The sequence below is a fragment of the Bombus flavifrons genome, chromosome 2 (genome assembly GCF_040668555.2).
Source record: "Bombus flavifrons isolate JBK064 chromosome 2, iyBomFlav1_principal, whole genome shotgun sequence".
Taxonomy (NCBI): Eukaryota; Metazoa; Arthropoda; class Insecta; order Hymenoptera; family Apidae; genus Bombus; species Bombus flavifrons.
In genome coordinates this window covers 6,005,704-6,028,786 of record NC_138443.1, presented here as the reverse complement: position 1 = coordinate 6,028,786, position 23,083 = coordinate 6,005,704, and the positions used below count along the sequence as shown (strand labels likewise).

General features: G+C 26.4%; 4 protein-coding genes and 1 long non-coding RNA gene across 7 annotated transcripts; 3 read left to right on the top strand and 2 right to left on the bottom strand.

The window, feature by feature from the left end:
• Nucleotides 1–386: 386 nt before the first annotated feature.
• Nucleotides 387–6,044, top strand: LOC138189895 (uncharacterized). Its single transcript, XR_011176149.1, has 2 exons — nucleotides 387–3,847; nucleotides 4,567–6,044. It is a non-coding gene; the product is annotated as an uncharacterized LOC138189895 (long non-coding RNA).
• A 266-nt stretch (nucleotides 6,045–6,310) lies between these two features.
• Nucleotides 6,311–9,718, bottom strand: Dolk (Dolichol kinase). The gene is made up of 7 exons (XM_069132190.1): nucleotides 9,323–9,718; nucleotides 8,714–8,967; nucleotides 8,286–8,506; nucleotides 8,028–8,216; nucleotides 7,744–7,953; nucleotides 7,328–7,655; nucleotides 6,311–7,116 (listed from the first exon to the last, which is right to left on the bottom strand). The coding sequence occupies exons 1-7, from the start codon at nucleotides 9,400–9,402 to the stop codon at nucleotides 6,983–6,985; spliced, it is 1,416 nt and encodes a 471-aa protein (XP_068988291.1). The 5' UTR covers nucleotides 9,403–9,718; the 3' UTR covers nucleotides 6,311–6,982.
• A 162-nt stretch (nucleotides 9,719–9,880) lies between these two features.
• Nucleotides 9,881–13,171, bottom strand: Pgi (glucose-6-phosphate isomerase). Its single transcript, XM_069132189.1, has 11 exons — nucleotides 12,945–13,171; nucleotides 12,539–12,632; nucleotides 12,208–12,399; nucleotides 11,996–12,076; nucleotides 11,700–11,915; nucleotides 11,398–11,637; nucleotides 11,102–11,282; nucleotides 10,868–10,986; nucleotides 10,554–10,782; nucleotides 10,416–10,482; nucleotides 9,881–10,342 (listed from the first exon to the last, which is right to left on the bottom strand). Exons 1-11 carry the CDS (start codon nucleotides 13,073–13,075, stop codon nucleotides 10,219–10,221), a joined length of 1,674 nt encoding a protein of 557 aa, XP_068988290.1. The 5' UTR covers nucleotides 13,076–13,171; the 3' UTR covers nucleotides 9,881–10,218.
• Nucleotides 13,172–13,754: 583 nt separating this feature from the next.
• On the top strand, nucleotides 13,755–15,543 carry e(r) (enhancer of rudimentary). 2 transcript variants are annotated; one of them, XR_011176148.1, is made up of 4 exons: nucleotides 13,755–14,012; nucleotides 14,349–14,436; nucleotides 14,565–14,838; nucleotides 14,946–15,543. XR_011176148.1 is itself a non-coding variant. In XM_069132191.1 (3 exons), exons 1-3 carry the CDS (start codon nucleotides 14,010–14,012, stop codon nucleotides 14,783–14,785), a joined length of 312 nt encoding a protein of 103 aa, XP_068988292.1. In that variant the 5' UTR covers nucleotides 13,755–14,009; the 3' UTR covers nucleotides 14,786–14,849. The 2 variants fall into 2 exon arrangements, 1 of the variants encoding a protein (XP_068988292.1); XM_069132191.1 differs by lacking the exon at nucleotides 14,946–15,543 and having other exon boundaries at nucleotides 14,565–14,849.
• Nucleotides 15,544–15,980: 437 nt separating this feature from the next.
• On the top strand, nucleotides 15,981–21,945 carry LOC138189891 (phospholipase DDHD1). Of its 2 annotated transcripts, none has more exons than XM_069132188.1 (10): nucleotides 15,981–16,540; nucleotides 17,238–17,552; nucleotides 18,096–18,263; nucleotides 18,354–18,482; nucleotides 18,553–18,694; nucleotides 18,795–18,901; nucleotides 18,991–19,304; nucleotides 19,424–19,709; nucleotides 19,780–19,914; nucleotides 20,011–21,945. In XM_069132188.1, exons 1-10 carry the CDS (start codon nucleotides 16,477–16,479, stop codon nucleotides 20,154–20,156), a joined length of 1,806 nt encoding a protein of 601 aa, XP_068988289.1. In that variant the 5' UTR covers nucleotides 15,981–16,476; the 3' UTR covers nucleotides 20,157–21,945. The 2 variants fall into 2 exon arrangements, with proteins under 2 accessions (XP_068988289.1, XP_068988288.1); XM_069132187.1 differs by having other exon boundaries at nucleotides 15,982–16,540; nucleotides 19,777–19,914.
• Nucleotides 21,946–23,083: the final 1,138 nt, after the last annotated feature.

The window sequence follows — 23,083 nt, the reverse complement described above, 5'->3', positions numbered from 1 at the left end:
TAGTCGTCTAACCGTGTTACGTGTCGGCATTGTCAGTACGAGGCGTGCACTACGAAGAGCTACTTCTAATTATCCGATCAATTCTGAACGCAGTTCGACTCGATAGCGAAACCACACCTGTTTTTCGTTTGGACATCGAACAAATTGAGATTATCGATCTTCCTCATCAGTTCGAGTTCATTGCGTAAGTTTTAAGCTTTCGTATTTTAAGTTTTAAGATTTTCACGTAACAGAAACACGCAAAATAATACCCACTCCTCTGAAGATGATATTGATAGAGCTATGGATTCATACTATTCAGAGAAACAATTATTCGCTGAAAAAAATAATGGACAGTGAGGATAAATTCAGGATCATTGATCTCGTTCGAGCAAATCGAGTTAAATCGTTCACTCTTCGAGCGTAGATCGCGTCTTCGTTGATCGCAGTGGCAAACGATCGCGGGAGAAACGCATACAAAATGCTTTACGATATAAATATAGTTGTTAAGATTTCCGACCAGGTGGCAAAGGGAGGAGGAAAATGAAACAGTCAAATACAAAGCTAATTTGCCGATTATTGAACATTGCTGTACAGGGTCGTACTATAGAAAATCAATGCTTTTAATCGGAAAGTTGAAAGAAGAATTCTTGATACTTAAGTGTATTTCGAATCCCACGCAAAACATTTGGTTTATAATATTTTATAATGCATGTAGTTTGATATGAAAAAGTTGCGAAAACTTACCCCGAAACGAGCAAATTTGAATATTTTATCAACAATTAATAAAACTCTCACTAAAGTATAGTACATGAAAATTTATCTTAATCTTTGATTTATCTACTTTTCAATTTCGGTCATTGTCTTCAATGATAAAAGCTTAAAGCTAATCTACGTGAATGTTTACGGAGGACCTTGTTTTGAACAATACATTTGTATTTTACGAAACAAGAGTATTTCAATGAAAGTTTGTTACAGTTAAAAAATAACGTATGAAATTTGTATTCCATTTAACTCGTTCGGTTCTTTTTTAATGCAAACAAATGTGCTGCGAAAATTTCGCACGACCCTGTCAGATCACAAAAACCATCGGTTTTGGTGAAGTTAATGTGAATTAATCGTCAAAAGAATATCGAAAATCACGCGACACACTCGCAACTGTGTTTATCTCGCTCGTTGTGTAAATACAAGAATCTCTCCAAAATATTCGTCGAACAACAAATTACGATAATCGGGAACAATCTTTTAATATAATTTTCAATCAGTCTCTACTCTTAGGGAAAGAGAAAAGAAAAGGAAAACAAGAGAGAGGGAGATATAGTGGAAAAGAGAAAATAGAATATTTAGTTTTGCTTCGATCGCTATTTCTTAATATTTATAATACACAGGATTCGGAGAATTAATAGAACTCTCCAAAGAGATATATATATATATATTAATAAATAAACGAATAGAATACGATTTTGGAGCGATTCTTGTATAGAACGTATGCAAACACCGGAAGACGTGGAGATAATACCGCTAATATCAAAAGCATTGATCTAGTTAAAAACAATAATACGATTATTCGTTCCTATTCCAAAATTCTCTAACTCCGCGTCAACTGGCTGAACGACAATTATAACTCGATAATTAATAATAAAGAGAATTACGATCGCTGGTGAATACAAATTTCAGCGTCGACTTTTCGGAATATCGAAAAACTTCAAATAAAAATGCTTCTCCTCGAGATAAAATTCTTGGAGAACATTGAATAAGATTCTTGACGTGCACCGGGAAAAAGCACTGTAACAAATGCATAGGAGGGAAGACACAGTATTGCTATAAAAGCTTCATGGTGCATTGAATTATTGAATTATCATTATTGTTGAATTATTTGCGTTATATTTGTTGCTTTTTCCTTCAAATTCATATATGATTGCCCTTACTTGCTGTAACGAAAGCGAAGCATTTTCTTCTTCGTGTCATTAATAATTGTGGAACGGGGTCGAGGAATTGTGACGTTGTTTTGAAGTGCCAACGGAGACCGCTTCGCGATTGTAAATATGTAATTTACGTTTAAATGGAGGGGGGGAAAAAGAATGATACGATGCTCTTTATTTAGTTACGACGGACCCATTGTGGTTTCAATTGCGATTAATGAAAAAATTAGAATTTATGACTATAGTTTATGAAAAGATTCCATTTACACAGAGTGCAACAAGAGATCAACCATTAAGTAGTGGATCTTGTTGAAATGTTTCCAGTAATAGTCGATTATTGTTGAAATGGTAGAAAAGATAGCAAAACACCGCTTTCAACGAATGAAAGTATTGTCGACTCTGCTTTACACTATTTAATTAAATATATTACTTTGAAAATGAAGATTTGTTACTTAGCAGTGTATTGATGTACCTATTGTTATCAATAGAGGATTATTTTTATTCTATTATCGTTGTATGTTTGAATTATTTGACAAACTTAGATATATACGTAAGGGTACGATTAAAAACGATCCTATAATTCTTTAGAAAGGAAGTTAATAGCTTCTTAATCTGTTTCACCGGAAAGTAAATTAATGTAGATAAATATGCACGCGAGATATCGGCAATCGATAAAATGAATTTAAATCGTATAAGAATGAGGAGTTTCTGTTTAAAGGCCCCGTTCGCATGTGCCGCAAATACAACACTGCAATGAATAACGAATATCGATTAAGTATTATGGTAGGCTCGAATTCACCGAAACTTTAAAGTTACTTTAAACTTGAGATAACCTTTAACATACGGAACTTATACACGTGGATCAATTATGAGAATATCAGCTTCGTGACTAAACTGTAAAGTACACTAGATTACTGCAGCATAACCGACCACTGCTAATTACGAAATATTTGCTATGTTTGGAACATTTTTTCTGACGATGTGTTTAACGAAACATAGCGAGAGTCTCACGGTGAACGCAACAGAAATGTTCCTAGAAAGTAATCACGCATAACTCGATTAAGCGAATATTTTTAATGTATCGAACGTTTGATGAAAGGCAGAGCAACGTTTTTCAATGCAAAGTTACAAAAGTTTCACATTTTAGACATTATACATTTCAAAATATAATTTGTAGATTATTGACAAACTTACAGTAAGTCCGACCTAGATTGCAATTTCATTCAATAAATCTCGTTTACTTATTCCGTCACCTCGATTTAATTCAGATCCAAAGTTTAGAAAGTTCCAGTTCCAAGTAAATCGACGTTAATATATTTCTTGTTTATGTAAAAGCAAGACAACCAACCACGTAATGTTGCATTTCATGATGAATGTCGAAGTAATGAAATTGTAATACAGATGCATTCGTAAAGTTATAAATATCAATGAAAGTGTTAAATAACATGCATCAATTATACCTTAAATACGAAGTATAAGTGAAAGCGAAAATAAGTCACATAATTATTTAACCGAAAAAGGGAATTTAAAACACGTAGATCGAATCAAGCAAAGCATGAATGAAATTTATTGGCTTTTATGAAAGTTTGAATTCGTTAAAGACGTGATATACCAGAACGGAATAAAAAGCACCGCCACAGAGGGTCATACTAAACCAAGCAAAAATGTAATCTGTATTTCCTGTCCGTAAAAGGAAAGCGCCTGACGTGTAAAACGTTTAAATACATATGCGTGTCAGTCGGTAACTGGTAAGATATAAAGCGATTGCTTATTTTTTTATCGTAACTTTTCGCTCCATCGTCCTTCCTTTGCGAAAGATGCAATGGCAAGACCAGAAAGAGAGCTGCTAAGGCAAAGGGAGAAACCAATTCTTTGCAAAAGAGGAAGATGCAACGACAAAATGTGGGCATAGATCAGCACCAAAAAAAAAACGAAAGTAACAACAGGTACATCGTAATATATCACAAAAGAAATTCAAAAAATACACCGAATACATAAATTTTCGTAATTAAATATAGTAGAAAGAAAAGAGAGAAACCAGAAGATCGGTACTATTGCGCACCATGGTGGAACGAAAGATAAAAATAAAACGGAATTACACGATCGAGAGTTTCAGGATATTTATTTAATTGCTATACAATTACAGATACAACTATATAAGAAACGACTATAATAAGTAGCACGTAGTAAAACATCTTATAAATATCATCTGTCGTTCTCCTTGAGCTTGCTATTAATCGTTCGACGATTTTCGAATAAGACAGCGATTTACCAATGCGAAAACCCAGCTTCGTGAGATCGACAGATGCGATGTAACATAATGAACGTCGGTATGGAATGCTGGAAAATCACCGTTCTTGTCACAGTTCCTTTCATCGTTTTTCTTCTTTCATTTGTCGATAATTTCGCGGTTAGGGACTTTACAACAACGATTTTTTGTATTGAGATTTACGATGTAGTTGATACTCGTTTATGGAATATAGAAAAGAGATTCACTTCAATTGTTTAGAATCCAACCCTTCCCTGTTTTCCAATAAAATATAATACGTGAATTTATCATACATATTTAAATACAATGGGTTGCTTAAAAATTATTTTCTAATTCACCATATATCGATACAATTTATTATTTTTCAATATTTTCTGTTTTATATGTATGTTTCAGAACGTATTTGACACTTGGTCCATAATTTTTATGAGACATAACTGTCGATATAATAATTTTGACAACGATAGCTTTTTATTGTTCAATAAAACTTCATAATATAATAATTACACTTCCCAACATACAATTGAAATTTGAGGTGTATACATATGTAAAAAAAGATTATATACTAAAAATAATTTACTGTATTAATATATTGAAAAACGTTTCATTTGACATTAAAACAGCCTGACATTTTTTACAAAAGCAAATATCTACATGCGGTGGGACGATAATTAACATCGTTTAAGTTGGAAATGCAGTAAAAGATGCGTAAATAATTTAGACATTTTATTTATTCCTAGATTAATTTATTTATAATTAATATATTCATTTATGGATTAATTCTATGTTATACCTTAAATATCGTATATTTTCAACTTAATAAATTAATAAGAATCTTTTGCAAAATAAGTTTTCAATACTATTTCGCAATGCTATTTCGCAAAAATAATTTGAAATAATTCATGACTTCCGTATCATGTTTCATATTGCAACGCCAGATTAAACAAACTACACATAACTCATAAGTTATGTAATAAGCTACTTTTATGTATAAACTCTTTAACAATACGAACAACCACGATAAGAAGTATTTTATTTTTGTGATAATTTTTATATTGGAAAAGATAATATAAATTTTCTACTTTGTTTCTATGTCATCCTCTTTCTTTTTTGTTTTCATCTTTCTCTTCTGATCATTTTAATGTTCTGTTTTAAATGATGCAATCAATTGGCAGTTATAAATAAACTGTACTTCTTGAAATAAAAATATCTAACCGCACCTTTAATATTTACAAAAACTAATGGCACTTATAAACGATTCATAAATATACACACATATAAATACCAATAAACTTTAATAAATTAATATGACATAACCACTAATATTTAAAAAAAGTTGTTTAAAAAGATGGTATAAAAAATAATTCGTGAAGAAAAATGTTAACAGAGAAACTATACCACTGCACATATCAGTTTACATAAACTTAAAATTATAGATCTACAATTTATACGATTGTAATATTTTCGCATACATGTATTTTTACTATATCAATATTTTTAATCAAATATTAATTTAGATGTATTTATAATTTTAGTTTATTATTCGACTCGTCTTGTAAACAAACGATTTCTACACAGAAATTAATATGCGATAACGTGACAAGACACATCAAACGATTTAGAAAAAAAAATAAGAAAGAAATCTAGACATTTTTAATATATAATGTTATTAATACTTTTCTTCACGAATAAAACCTGCGGTATAATAGAATTATATTTAATACAGAGTTCGCAATTAATGATAAGCCTTGACAAGAAATCGGTGCTTTTCGAACATTCCACATATCATGTACGCGTATAGACATGGCGTATGATGACATGTGTACGGTCAGATTTTAAGGCTGTGTGGTCAATAAAATAATGAAACGAGATAATTTTAATGATCTTTTTCAGACTCGTCCTCTTCTAAATATATAGCATACCTTATGGTAGCTATATTATTAGCTATATATACCAAAAAAATTTGACATTAGGAAAGAATACGATATACTAATATAATACGAATTAATTACACTTTCATATTACTGCAAGATTAACGCAAAAAATGTCATTACACCTTACAATAAACATTTATTTTTTCTTTTTTTGTTTATTCTTTCCTGTAATTACTAAACAATAAAATATCAATAATATACATACATACAACTATAAAAATATTTTATTATTAGATTTTGTTTACAAACTCTTTCGAATGAAATACAAAAATACATCGGTAGGAATGAATAAATTACGCGTTACGGAATACCAAATTATGTGAGTCGTCATAACAGTACAGGCATTCCACTCATCTTTTTTAAACAAATCAGATGATTAAATGCAATATCAAGGATAAAGTAGCTAATGTTTCATGTGCTATTTTGTGTGTCAAACAAATTCATATACACATTTAATATAATATTTATATACAAATATGAACAATTTTATATAAATATTATTTAATATAACTTTCAACAGTAATATATATGAGTAAGATTTTTCTGTTATTCACTTGAAATATAAATTACAAAATAAATATTTCCAATAATGCATACATTTTTAAATGATATAAAACTATAGAGCTATATAATAATGAAACAGCATATAGTGCAAAAAAAAACTTTTGACTAGTAACTAATTTTAAGTATTACTCGTAACAAAACAAGTTAGTGTGAAAAAGGATGTTATATACAAGGAAATATATATGTATCTTCAAATATAACGACACAAATAAAGAAATGAATTAAGGAAACACTACACCTTTGGTCCACACTACATTGAACAATCAAATATGTTCAAATTTGTTTTAAAACAGTTACTGTTACCTATTGTTTGCTTAGACCATTAGACACATGTACATGAACAATGGTAATGCCAGATTGTCAACTTGATTTGTTTGTGCTTCAATAAATGACAACACGATACTCGATAATAAGCTTTGTAAAAATAACCAACCATTATCTACGTAGCCTATTAAAAAACATACATTAATTTTGTGGTGTACCAGTATATATTTTTTAAAAATAACAATTTTAATAATTAGTTATTTTAATCAGTATTTTATCAGACTTCCACAAGGATATTATTAACTATATTAAATATATTTAAATTTATATATATTTACAACATACATAAATTTAATTCATAAAAATTTGAGAGAAAAACTTTAAATAATACATACCCATAAATGCTAAAAGACATATTAATCCAATCTGGCTAAAAATACAAGCAATAGTTCCTTCAACAGATTTATCTGAATTGGTCCATTTATGAAAACCCCATCTACTACCAACAAAACTAGCAGCAGTATCGCCCACACCAACTGTTAAGATACCACTAAGCAAAGCTAATAATGAAAGATTGTTGGTAGGCATCCAAAGTGGGAAAGACAAACCACAGAGCAAATAGAGAGGTGTTAAAGAAATCAAATTATCTTTCTCATCAGCAAACACAGAAAATCCCTGCTGTAATAATTCTCCAAGAGGCGATATTTGTAAGTACCTCATCAACTAAAAAAGTAAGAAATTATCAATAGAAAATTTAAAAATATTGTAAATATAAAATTCAAGAAAACTTAGTTTCTTAAACTTGATATACCTCAAGAAATACAAACAGTCCCATTATTACACCACTAGCTAGATACAACAATATGCGTTCATATATTAAACCAGGTATATACACAAGTACAGCCAATAAATGAAACATTTTTCGAGTTGAAGATGTTGCTTGGAGATTTAATAATACCTGGTATGTGACAACTATTACACCTAGTACTAAACATAAAGCCCAGTATCCAATTAACATGATCTGTAATATTTGCAACCGTTAAAAATAATTTGACACTTATATAAGAAATACTGCAAAATTATTATTATGCGCACCTTATTTGTTTTATTGCAAACAAAGTAAAACGTCCAGATTAGAGGATTTTGATCCAATAAAATATACATTAATGGTAAGACTACAATCAATAAAAGTGTGATTGTCATTAAATAAAAATTTCTGGCTAAGCGAAACATTGGAAAATAACTAGATATTAAACATACTGATATCACATATAATATTGCAACCTGAAATTATAATTTTCAATTATTGATCACATCAAATTTATTATCTGTAGAAGATTTAATTTAGAATACCTGTAAAATAACTGTTGCAATATCGTCATCATGGATTGGTGGTAGATGATATCTTAGTGGCAAGTTTGTTACTACAGACATTAGAAACAAAATACATCCATGCATAACTGCTGTTGCTTCTCCAATTGTGAAACAACAAGGAAATGTAGACATCAATTGAAGAATACCCCATGTTCCTAAACTTCCAATACTTAAACCCCATGTGACACTCACCAGTAATCCTGTTCTTATTTATCAATAAACAAAATAATTTGCTTTAACTAAAATAATATGATTCTATAAAATAGATAATTAATATTTACATAAAAAAGTTGATTTAAACAAATCATATTATAAGATAAAACTTAATATAATTTAGCTTTAATTAATTCATAAAATATTAAAGGATATTATTAACAATATAAAACAATATTTATAAATTGATATACCTTTATTTACTACAAGGAGGTATAATAAGGATGTTATTATAGCTGGTAAAAAATATATAGCTTGAAAATCTTTAACTGTTACTTTCTCAGTTGACAATTTCAAATATAAACATATGGAACTAATAACAAGACCAATTCCTGTGAGACCCACAATGAGGCAGATTTCAGAGTAACTAACACCTTCCTTTAATAGTGTTAAAACTGCGCTTAAACCTACTAATGTTCCAAGCCATAGTCCACTGTCAGCTTTTATACTGAAAATATTTCTTAATGTTAATATTTTTATATGGGACTTAGCTGAAGATAAATCATCATAAAAACATTTTTATTATAATAATGGTATTATAGATATAAATAAGTAGCATAAAATAGATCAAACATACTAGTAATTTGTAATACATAATTGAATATTTTAAAATAGTTATATATACATTATTTATACATACAAAATATTTATATATTACAATATATTGAATAAAATTTAACATTACATAATTTTTAATGATGAAAATACAAAATTTAAACATATTAAATAGTTAATATTCTTAACCAGATTTCTAGGTTAAGTCACGTTGATCTTTACATTTATACACTGAATAATAAACATACCGATGTTTTATGCCATTATCTTTCAAACTTTGCAATATCCTTTCTTCGAAGTGTCTGTATTTGTTTAAAAGAAATTCCATTATTAATAAAGTACTTAAAAAAAACGCGTTCTACACCATCAATAACCACACCCCCGATCTTCTAACACGGAAAACGTGAGTATGAAGTGTGAATGGGTAAATGATGTGATATCGCCTGGAAAGATGAAACACTTTTTCCGCCGTATATTGCGTATTGTATGCATGTATAGTAGAATACGCAGTACAACATATATACATATGTACATAATAAAATATAGTAATAAGTAAATGACGAAATATCTTAAAATATAGATTCGCTTTATTATAAATTTTAAAGCTTTATTTTATAATTTTTTACATTTTTTGCCTTTATTTGTAATACTTTTGTATTAAATTTTGTCTCACATATTGTTATTAGAACGACATATAATATACGTTTAAAACAAAGTTATAATTAGATATTTAATTTGAATTTAATATCAACATATTTGTTAATAACATAGAAACCAAGGTAATAATAAAAAAAGAAACAGAAAAATATGATTATATTATTTATTAAATACATATTTATAAAAATTATAGAATAATGTCACAAAAATAAAACAACAGATTATTATTTCGATAAATAATTTTTTCATCATTTAACAATTTGCAATGTCATCTTATACCTTTCACTTACAGTGATTTAATAAGTGTATTGATATGATTAAAAATTTCTTGATACTACAATTTGTGATAAGAAACAGTAAAAGAACATTAAAAAATTATATTTCTATAACAACTTATATATACTTTAACAAGAGTTTGATTGTAACAATTGACAATTACTACTTTATCGTACCTCAATTATTTATTTTATATCATTTGAGGAACTTTTTACGAGCTATGATTTTTGGCAAATGCGATCAATCCGTTTGTTGATGAATCATGATTTGTAACTGCTTGAGTACTTTCTAATTCAGGTTCAATTACCTTTGCCAACTGCTTCCCTAATTCAACACTATTAAAATAAAATTATATATTTTTACATATTTCAAAGTTTTCAAGTATTCAATGATGAAGTTATTACTTACCCCCATTGATCAAAGGAATTGATATCCCAAATAATCCCTTGCACGAAGATTTTATGCTCGTACATTGCTTTAAACATAAATTACGATTAAACTGAATGATACATTTAAATGATATATTAATATATGTATTAAATTTACCAATCAAAGCTCCAAGAATAAAAGGCGTTATTTTCTTAAGAAGAATAGTATTGGTTGGTCTATTTCCCTCAAACATCTTATGTGGTAATAATAGATTTATTTGCTCAGGATTCATTCCTGCTTTTTGCAATTCACTTCGTGCTTCATTCTCATTTTTTCCTTTCATTAAAGCTTCGGTTTGTGCAAAACAATTTGCAAGCAATATTTTATGATGGAGATTTCCTTGAACCTAAAATAAGAATGTCTTATTACCTGCTATTATATTAAAACTTTCTTTTCGAATGATAATTTCCAACTATTAATTATAATAGTACCTTATTATGTGACTGTATTGGAATTAAAAAATCAGCAGGGACAAGTCTAGTACCCTGATGTAGTAACTGGTAAAATGCATGTTGTCCATTAGTACCTGGTTCTCCCCATACAATTGGTCCTTAAATATTTAATTTTTTTCTCACATTAACTGAATAAAACACTTATAATACTTAATTAGAGAAAATAAAAAATAGTATTTTTTTCTAGACATATAAAATATATAAAATATTTACCAGTACTATAATTTACAATTTTCCCTGCACGAGTAACATATTTTCCATTACTTTCCATATCTCCTTGTTGAAAATAAGCAGCAAACCTATGTAAGTACTGATCATATGGTAATAATGCATGTGTTTCAGCTTTGTAAAAATTATGGTACCATACTCCAAGAAGAGCTAATATAACTGGTGCCTATAAAGTAATGTTTTATTACATACACGACAAAATTCGATGATTCAATATTTTTCTCAAAATATTAAAAAGATATAATTATAATATTACAAACAAAGATTAAGAATATACTTGCATTTTTCTCCAATGGAGCACTACAGAAATGTTGATCCATAAAGTATGCACCGTTCAATAATTTTTCAAAATTTTCAAATCCAATAGACAAACAAATTGATAAACCAATAGCTGACCATAACGAATAACGTCCTCCAACCCAGTCCCAAAATCCAAACATATTTTTTTCATCAATACCAAATTCTTTCACTTTTTGATTATTAGTAGACAATGCAACAAAATGACGTGCAACTGCTGCAGGCTATATAAAAATAAGTATATTTTATATACCACTAAATTTAAGATTGTTATTTCATTACTCACATCTTTTAAAGCATCCAAAAGCCATATTTTAGCAGAAGTGGCATTTGTAATCGTCTCTTGAGTAGTAAATGTTTTCGATGCTATTATAAAAAGAGTTGTTTCTGGATTCAACTTTTTCAAAGTTTCAGCAATATGGGTTCCATCTATGTTACTAACAAAATGAACTCGTGGTCCAACATGAAATGCCTTTAATGCTTCAGTTACCATTAAAGGACCCTATATATATAAATATATAGCTACATGAATAAAAGAGGAATCAATTTATATATCTTATGATCACAATTTATATAACATACCAAATCTGAACCACCAATTCCAATATTAACAACATCTTCAATTGGTTTACCAGTAAAACCTTTCCATTGTTTTGAAAGAATCTATATAATACAAAAAAATAAATATTATATACAAAGTTATTACTTCCGAAAGTTAAAAATAAAATATAAAACTGTCTTATATTTATATATATATATATATATATATATATATATATATATATAAATTTTACCTCATTAGTAAATTGTTTCATGTGATTTAATACAGCATTTACTTCTGGCATTACATCTTTATTATCAACTAATATTGGTTTGTTAAGTCTATTGCGCAAAGCAATATGTAAAACTGCTCTATTCTCTGTGAAATTAATTTTCTTTCCATTAAACATGGCATCTCTTGCGGCTTCTATTTCACGTGCTCGTGCCTTAAAATTTACAAAATATATTATAATTGCGAATGTAATAAATTATTACATAGCATTTAAATATATTTAAATATAAATTTCTTCTTATTATAATTAATGCAATATAAGTTTAATACTTGTACAATATTACAATACATACTAATTCCAATAAAAGTTGCAATGCTTCTTCAGTAAGCCGATTCTTAGAATAATCAAGTAAAATTGGCCCATCTTCAGGAGTAGGAATTTCTAGACTAATTAATAAATTAAATATCGTTAAAATAATCTTTATATAAAATCATATTACAATTATTTTTCATGATATTTTAATGTGTATTGTATATAAATTTACTTTATATAAAATTATTGTATATAAAATTGAGCGAAAGAAATATTTCAAGAAAAAAATCATAACTATATAAAATAATACGTAAAATAGAAATGCTTTTTTTCATTTTAATCTCATAAACAATTCAGACAAAGATTTTTACAATAATCTCATTTTATTAGAGCAAACAACCTTCGGGTCATCTCAAGGTCATATGTCAAGGATTAATAAAACTCACCTAAAGTTTTCGAAGCGTTTAGGATTTTGTTGAAAAAGATCATATATTTTAATTTTTGAACCATTGATATCAAAATACTGTTGCAACTTAGTCCATGCCGCTTCGGTAGTCAATTCTGGTTTCGGTTTCATTTTTTTAATTTAAGAAAACCGCGCTGACAGTGTGAAATCCAAACTCGTGCTCTGTGGCTCTATGTCGACGTCGACTACTCACGTACAAAGTTAATTCAAGACGTGCCAACATTTCTTGTATGTTCAAGCTGCTTCTCAACGTAATCTCTCATAAGAACGGTGTTTGAAGAATATCTTTCAAAAAACTATCATACTATAATTGCATTATATACAAATATAAATCTTAATATTTTAATTTTACAAATACACGCAAATTTTCAAGAAATATTCATTAAATACTATTTAATATACAATAGATTTAATATGATTTAAAATGAGTTTGATAATGTTAAAGAAATAAAGGATTTTTATAGTATAGATTTTGATAAAATTTTTTAAATATTTTTAATTAATATTATATAAGGAACAATAAAACTTTGCTGAATAAATTGAATAATATACATTTCCTTAATATAACAGGTAGTTTTGCATTCAATACTCCTAACATAATTTATTTATCGTAATCAAATATATTTAATATATTTAACTACTAAATCATTAAGTTTAATCATATAGTCTTGTAATTTTTCATTCGTTTTTAGGAATTCCACACTTCTTTAAAAACTCGACGTTAATTTAAAAATGTATATTTAAACATAACATGAATGTTAAACATGTGGAACGTAAATTGAACCACGAGATATACAAGAAACGAAGGAACAATACGATATGTTTCCATTGAACTGATGTATGTTCCAAATTCCAAGTTCCAAGTGAATCAAGTGTTATCATCGAAAACTCTAGAGTCGAAATTTTGAGGTTGCTTTCTGAAGGGATTTCGACGTTTTATTTTTTTTATTGCGTGGAATTATTGTGGCAAAAGTGACAAAAATTGGGAAAAAGTTAAACGCCGCTAAAATCATATAACTGAGTTGTTCTTAATTCAAGATCAAAAATGGTAATCGACTTTTGTTTTGACTACTTTAAGTTATGTCAAACTTTTGATATTTGTTTATTTGAAACTTAAATTTCTTTTCACGTCCATAGTTATAAATATACATATGTTTTAACCAAGTTAAAATTATTACACAGTTTATAGCCAATTTTAGATATCATAATATCTTTATGTTAAAATACATATGTGTACCTGTCTTTTTACACTGGGGCACGAAGAATGTAAATATTTACTCTTTTGAAATATTATAACCAATAAGTATTTAAAAATGAAAAATTATTTAGTACAGTGTATACATTAAAATAACTAAATTGCAATATTTGTTTTTATCTGTTATAGTCTCACACAATATTGCTTGTACAACCAGGTAATAGACCTGAAACAAGAACATACTCTGATTACGAAAGTGTTAATGAATGTATGGAAGGTAAGGATATTTTATATTGTGGTTGGAACTTAGTAATTTTTAATTGAATCACAGAATATTTAATCATATATCAAATACATATATATATGATATAAATATAGGAAAATAAGCTTGATTTTTTAATACAGGTGTATGCAAGATTTATGAAGAACATTTAAAAAGGCGAAATCCAAATACGCCAACTATAACATACGATATCAGTCAGTTGTTTGATTTTGTTGATCAACTTACAGATTTATCATGTCTTGTTTATCAAAAATCCACAAACACATATGCCCCATACAATAAGGATTGGATTAAAGAAAAGATATATGTTTTACTACGTCGAGCTGCAGGACATGGGAAATAATTAATGAATAAATGTACATCTATAATTTTGTGTATAATAAAAATGACCTTTAGGTAAAGATCTATGTTAAAGTTTGTAATAATAAATATATAACGTGCAGAAAAACTGTACTATTGTATAATCACATACTGTAGAATAATCTCCTTAATATTATTTTTAGGGATAATATGATTTCTTATTTCACATACATATGTGCTTATAATAAAATAGTTATGTGGTTTTTTTAAACTTGTATTATTTTTAAATGAATGTGAATATATGTATTAGTTCAATGAAATATATATTTCTCTTAACATTGAAGAAATTCTATTATTTTATTTATAAAATGAATTTATATTATTTTTAAATAATAATAAATCGTTCAAAAAAATGTTTATTAATTCTTACATAAATACATGAAATTATAAATATTCAACATTTATCATTCATTTAACTTTTATAAAATAGAATAATAGAATATATGTATGTAGGTAATGTGAAAGTATCATTAATAAAATAAATCAAATTTTTTAAAAATTATATTTATATGTATGTTACATAAAAGATGTATTTAATATTATCTAATTCTATTTAAAAATTGATCTAAAAGATCAATAATTATTTACCTGGTACCAATGAGAGTGAATGATGAGATAACACATTGTATATAAAATAACCAATAATTCTTTTGCATAATACATAAGAGACAATTGGAAAAACTAACATTTTATATGCATATTTCTCATTATGTACGTTTTCAATTTGCGCATGAATAAATCTGTAAAAGAATCTGGTTTGTACAAGATGAAATTATCATTCTGTTATAAAAATTAAGGCAAATGATAGTGCGTATTCGAAATAAGTTCAATATAACATTACATTAAATGTAATAATTAAATATCAAAAATGAAAAATATGCAATTTTTACAAAATATATTATATTGTATTTAATAAATATTAGACTTATATATAAATGTAAATTTTACAAACAAGTTGTGTGTATACAGTAATACCTTTCAGTTTATTTTTTATCTTTACATAATTCATATGCATTAGTAATAAGCACGTTGTATACAATCACTCGTAAATATATGCGCTTATGCATACATCTATATATATATATATATATATAAAACTATATATCTCTATATGCATATAGACTGGTACATAGTAATATAAAAGTACGTATGAATTGTACATATCGCATACTGTTTTACGCATTGCGTTTATACATCAGCTGTCTACCATTAAATGCAGTGGTTTTGACGAAGTATGAAGTTGGAGTTATATAAGATAACAAAACGCGAATAAGTTTGTTTGTTGAGACCCAAGTCCTAAAAATCAGTTTTGAGATAACGTCCAACTACTGTAGAGAACGATTGCCAGTTCGTCAATCAGCTCTCAACGTTGCATTTGCTCGTGAACGAGACACCTTTATATTTTAATCAACGATACCGTCATAGGAATTATCCTTTATAAATACTAATAAAACAATTTATAATATTTTCTACTGACAGACTGTGGATTTTGTGTTATAATTAAATTTTTATCAATGACAAGTGTTCAGTAGTGTCTAACGTTAATTTTGATAAAAATTGTTGCTCTTTGTATGTGTCAGATGTTACAAAAAAGTTGATATGACATAAAATATTGCAAAATTTTTTAATCAGATGATTTAGAAAATATCCTGTGATTATTACATAAGTGACAGGATGTCTGACAAGATTGAAATTGATCCTTTTAGTGAAACACCTCTGGAATCTCAAAATTGCGAAGGTAAAGTTATCAATTATTTAAGATTGTCTTTGCAAATAACTTAAACATTATTCATTATACAAATTTGGCGAACTATTAAAAGAATCTATTATTTAGTGCATCTGTCGTCAATAAGGAGCAATTCGTATGCTCAGAATATCTATAATACGTATAAGTATCTACATATGTACTCGATACACGCAGTCGATATAAAGAAGAATTTGAAAATTATGCAAAGTTACTGCAAATTGTAATATCTATAATATCCGATAAAAAAAAACTTTCTATATGTTTATTATATCTAATAAACCTGTAACTCACTTTAATATAATTTAATGAAACCTATAGAAATTTAACAATAATTTATCAATTTTATAAACAATTAATGAAATATATATATATTTGAAATCTTACTTGATGGTGTTCAATTTATATCTTTGCAATACATATAATTTAAACATATATACTTCTCATGTATTACAATTTATTAAATCAAAATATACTAATAATGACTGTGTGTGAATCTTACTTCACATTTTTTGTTATTGCATGCTATATAATTTGACATTGTTTGTAAATAATAAACTGAAAGATTAAAAACTATAACATATCTTTTTAACCAAAGTTTTTAGTAAGTTTTATATTTTATTAAATAACAAAAATTATACATACCATGTTAAATTTATTGTATTCTAATTCCAAATTTTAATGTTTAAAGAAATTCCAGATACTACCAGAGAATTAAATTCAAAGGATAACTCACAAAATATAATAAATGAATTAACATATGCAGAACCTTTAACTGCAGAACAAATACGATGGTTTTATAGAGATGGTGTAGATAAAAGATGGGTAGAATTCTGTGGATATGATAGCTTAAGAATTGAATATGCTTGGCAAAATTATCAAAATTTCCTTAGTAAAAATAATAACATAACTAACAATCCACCTGCTGTTGAAAAAATTGTAGTTAGAGGAGGAATGTACGATGTGGAACTAGATAAAATGAAATGTGTTTCAATATATTGTACAGGTATATATTTTATTTAGCTTTAATCTCATATATCATTATTTTTTTAGTATAATTTAACAAAATATAAAATAACTAAAATAATTCAAGCTTATATTTAATTATTTCATATTACATTCCACATTCTAAATAAAATACAAATTTCTTTATTGTATATAATATTTTAATTTAATTTGAGTAATAATGTTCACTTTTTTTTATGGGTACTAATTATTATGTCTACCATAAAAATCAATCAATTTGTTATCTTAAATCTATTATAATTAGTTTCATTTAACCATGATTAATGTAATCAGAGTATAGGGTGAGTGTTATATGTATATTGTATTGTAATTTTTTTTCAATTTCTATGTGTATTTCAGATAGAGAAAGTTTCATGCACAAAGATATTTTTATGTTTTTTTCGCTTTTAAATTAAAAATATTTTATTAAATAATTAAAAAGATAATTCATTAAATTTTTAATTAATTAAATAGCTACACATATATTGTATGTATATGGTTTTGTTTAAATAAATGTAATCATCAGTTTTAATTTTATTTGAAGGTGAAGAATGGGAAATTATGAGAGGGACTTGGTATTATGATGGTAGTTGGTTACCTTTAGAGGCAGAACAAGCTAAAATTATAGAAGAAGTTCATCTTAATCTTTTTCAAAAGCAAAATTCTGGTCAATCCACTTCAACATATGATACACCTTCTCACTCTTACGAAGGTATGAATTTTGCTTTTAATTATATATTATTTTCTGTAATAGTATATATACAATGTAATATAATAAGGAATTAAATTTTTGTATTTCTAGTATTACACACGGAACATTTTTCTGAATTTCATGTTGACTGGCATAGTATAAATGATGTAGTATTATATAGCGAATATAGGCATAAAAAATTAATGCGTAGTGTTACATCAAAATTAGGTTTTGCAAAAAGTAAGTATTTTAAAAATATATAATTATTATTAAAAATTTATGCATTACTTATAATGGCTTTATAATATAGCAACAGGTTATCAACTAAGAAGAGGATATAAAATTGCAGCTGTAAAGGAAGATAAACCTCATGATATTGATCATATAATTTTTGTAGTTCATGGAATTGGTCAAAAAGGAGATACTGGAAAAATTATTCGTAATACAACATTGTATGTAGAAAATATAATTAATGATTATAATATACTATATGCAATTGATATCATATAAAAGTTTTAAGAAATTACTCTATTGTATTTAATATTTAAATAGGTTTAGAGACTGTGTAGATTGGTTGAAACAAAAATATTTTCCTAACTCTAACTATAGAATAGAATTTTTCCCTGTGGAATGGCGTTCATCGTTAAAGCTTGATGGAGGTAAAAAACTGATGTACAATTTCTCTAACTAATATTTAGATTTTTACATTTATTTAATAGCATCTTGTATTTAATGAAAATTATTTTAGGTATAGTAGAGGCTATCACCCCCTTTAGTGTGGTAAGCATACGACACTTATTAAATACATCAGCAATGGATATTCTCTACTACACAAGTCCTCTTTATGGAGGGGAAGTTAGAGCTGGATTACAAAAAGAGTTAAATAGATTATACTTTATGTTTACTAGTCGTCATCCTGGTTGGAAAGGGAAAGTTTCAATTTTAGCACATTCTTTGGGATGTGTAATTGTTTATGACATTGTCACAGGCTGGATGGCTCCAGATACAAGACCTCCATCTCCAGAAACGCAAGAAGTTTTAAAACAACGATTACAATTCCCCGTAGGTGTTATTACTAATTGTATATTATTTATATAATATAAGATATTTATATACAGTAAGAATAATTCAATATAGTTTAATATTAAATAATTTTAATTTAAATATTTTCATAATTCCAGATTGAAAATTTATTTTGTTTGGGTTCCCCATTATCAGTATTTCTTGTATTACGTACACCCTCTCCATCCAACAAAACAGATGTGATGCCTCAAGGTTTATGCAAAAGATTTTACAATATATTTCACTGGTCTGATCCTGTAGCTTATAGAATGGAGCCACTTTTAGAAAGAGGATATAGCAAAATTGAACCTGTTCTAATTCCGCCATATGGAGGAGTTGATGGTCAACAAACAGAGCAGTCACCACCAACAATGAGTAATGCTGACCAAAATTGTTCTCTTATAGGTATATCAGATAGTTTCTATTTATTTTCAGATTATTCTATTCATTTTCAATTTAAAATATTTAATAGCAGATAATGATGAAAAAGAAGAAAATTCAGTAGATATGTCTAATCGTGCACCGGACAAAGGTTGGAGTCTTTGGGGCTTAGTCCGTGCTGGTTGGAATGTTAAAAAAGATGTTTCTGCACCTATCCAACCAGGTCAAGGTAAAAATATTACATTAATTTTTAATTAATCTAATAATGATAAAAGTTATTCAATAAAAGGTATATAATTTAATATCTTTTTACTCTTTTTGTTAGAATTAACAGAACGATTGGATTATGTACTTCGAGCAAGTTTAGGGAGGAATTATTTTTACACATTAGCAGCACATACAACATATTGGAGTAATTACGATGTAGCTTATTTTGTGCTAACAAGACTTTTTCCAACATTAGAAACATGATGTTGGTTTGTATGTGTAGAATGAAATCAGTCGGATTCTGTTAAAATTTACTAGTCCATTGTAGGCCTTTAAAACTTAATATTGGGAGTAGGCCTACCACCAAAACAATCTGTGATAATGAAAAAAACGATACAATAATATTATAGATTCTATGTAATCGTTTTATATCGTTCGCATAATTTAAGGTTAATGTGGTCGAGTTTCACAATTAAAAAATTGAAACGAGATTTTACGTATTCTATAAGGTACCTCATTTACATGCAGTATATTAACATAGTTAATTGAACGATTGTTTAAATAATTTCATCTAATTAGTAAATTCTTCATCATTAAAAAGATATATTTTATAATCTATGTTGAATATGCAAATATAGTTTATGTAAAATATTTACTTAAATTACTATAATATATTATTGAATAGTATATCTTTCAAAAATTTGTATTATACAGGTTAACTAAAAAATTATAAGTTATATTTATTTTTTAGGTAGAGACGTTATATTTTAGATCTTAAAATAGCATTAAAATTGTACTTTAAGCAACGCAAAAATGTCATAATTAACTATCATAATAATCTAAGATCATAAATCTATATTATAAGAGTTTGAAAAATTCTTTTGCGTTCAATAATATAACATTTTTTTTATATATCTTCACAAACTAATATCAATACGAAATTGTAATTCTACTTTCTGTTACATGTGTACATAGTTTTGTATATTTTATATTGTTTATTAATATGTTACGTATTATATATTATTTACATGTTAGGTAAAGAAATACAGAAATGTATTTAATCAAATTTTAATTAATTATTTTGACTTATTTAAAATTATTGATTGAGACCGATATGCGTTAAATATTTTATTTCTTTGTTATAGTAATCTTTTATTTTGCTATAAAAAATGAAACTCGTCCTATGTACTGAAAGTTTACTTAAAATAAGACAAAAAATATTTGATTAATTGTATCAACCAAGGTCGATTCATAAAACAAATAAATGATATCAATATGTTATCTTTGTTGCTTCGAATAAAAAAGGATAATAATTTATTATTATCTTTTAATACTTATTAAATGATCGAATTTCCCGTTAAAGTAACAAAATTTTTCGTAATACGTTAGAAAGACTATACTTTGTTAATGCCATTTCCATTGTATAGACTTTTTCTATTTCATTACATGTATTAAATTCATTTATCAAAATTTTATAGATAATTTGATATTAAATATTAATTCTATTTATATTATATCATTTATGCCATAAGTGAAAAAATATCTTTATCACAAATTCTTTATGTAAAAAATTACATATATTTGAAATATGAAACATTAGTGACAGGTATTGATATATATATTTCTCTTATCATATATTAAAAATTTAAACCATATGCGAACAAAGAACAAAATTTATTTTATCAATATATTTAAATTTTGTTGACATATTTTTCTGATATTATAATCATATAATATTATTGTAATCATAAGTAATATTTACGTATTATGTAAATGTGTTCATATCATAATATTATATACTTATCAGTTTTTAGAAAATTTAATAATGGTGCACTTTTTAAGGACTATTATGTAACAATAAATTTTTAAGGAGCTTTGTCTATAATACACAATTTGGTAGCATGACAATAATATTAACTATTCCAAAGATAAATATCATATCAAATTTTAAAAATTAGAGTACATAATAGACATGTAGGAAAAAGCCTCCAAATCATAGTGCAAATGTTAAATGAAATAAATAAATTAAAATCATAATATCAGTAATAAAACATATACAGTCTTTTACTGGAAAAATTAAGAATTTAACATTTTAATAAAATATTTAATAGCATGATACATACACACACCGACACATACATATGTACATGTGTATATACGATATATATATACATATATATGCGATGCCAAAGTTGCTAGGTATAATTAAATTTTATTTAATTTTAAATATTTATCCATTAAAAATATATATAAATATATAAATACATTTATATGTTAATAAACATATTTTTTCTTAGAATGAAGAAGAGGATTTCATTTATTCCTGCATATCTAAATATATGGTATAGTTATGTTATAAAAATAAGGGTATATATGATTCCCTTGTTCTATATCAATTTTTACATTATCAATATGGATATTATAATACATAACTGATATAATATTTTACAATTTTACAATTACTTTTGTACGATTTTTTTTAAATTTATTCAGTTTATATTTTAAGTGATAAAAAAATTAATAATTTGGTGAAACATAGATAACAAAATATCCCATTAATGTTGCAAAATTACATTTGATTATTTCATTACTTATTGTTATCTTATTGTAAAGAAAGCCCTATATTTTTATGAAATAATGTTGAAAAAATATTAGGAGGAATAATATGAAAGTTTTGACGTCATTTACTTAAATAAATTCAAATTACATACATAATTATAGTTATTCCTTATCTTTTTTCTGTAATTTCATATCCTAACTATAAGTATATAAAAAACTATAAGTATGTTTGTCTTTTAATATGATAATGTAATGATTATAATTTATAATCGTTATTAAATTACATTTCTTTTATGGAATACAAAATTACATTATATTAAATATTCAAATATGTACGTACGTATAAATATACATATGTATGTATAGCTATTAAATTATGGACATTTGTACAATTGCGCGTTTTGTATACTTTTATACATTTTATTTTTCCATAAATGCATAAATATTTGCAATATAGTAATTACTATAGTGTTTGGTTGAATAATATTATCTGTATATACAATATTATTTATTTATATTAAATTTATTGAAATACATATGTCTATTTATTATATAAGAAGGAACATGTATTTAATAATAAAAAGGAAGTGTCTACTGCATGTACGGATACATATTATATAAATATTGTAATA

Coding starts and splice junctions, on each gene's coding strand:
- Dolk (XM_069132190.1), bottom strand. CDS start 9,402: ATGGAATTTCTTTTAAACAAATACAGACACTTCGAAGAAAGGATATTG. Junction 8,968..9,322: donor GATAATGGCATAAAACATCG/GTATGTTTATTA, acceptor AAATATTTTCAG/TATAAAAGCTGACAGTGGAC. Junction 8,507..8,713: donor CCTCCTTGTAGTAAATAAAG/GTATATCAATTT, acceptor AAATAAGAACAG/GATTACTGGTGAGTGTCACA.
- Pgi (XM_069132189.1), bottom strand. CDS start 13,075: ATGAAACCGAAACCAGAATTGACTACCGAAGCGGCATGGACTAAGTTG. Junction 12,077..12,207: donor TGAAACAATTTACTAATGAG/GTAAAATTTATA, acceptor TGTATTATATAG/ATTCTTTCAAAACAATGGAA. Junction 10,783..10,867: donor CAATACAGTCACATAATAAG/GTACTATTATAA, acceptor TTCTTATTTTAG/GTTCAAGGAAATCTCCATCA.
- LOC138189891 (XM_069132187.1), top strand. CDS start 16,477: ATGTCTGACAAGATTGAAATTGATCCTTTTAGTGAAACACCTCTGGAA. Junction 16,541..17,237: donor GGAATCTCAAAATTGCGAAG/GTAAAGTTATCA, acceptor TAATGTTTAAAG/AAATTCCAGATACTACCAGA. Junction 17,553..18,095: donor TGTTTCAATATATTGTACAG/GTATATATTTTA, acceptor TTTTATTTGAAG/GTGAAGAATGGGAAATTATG.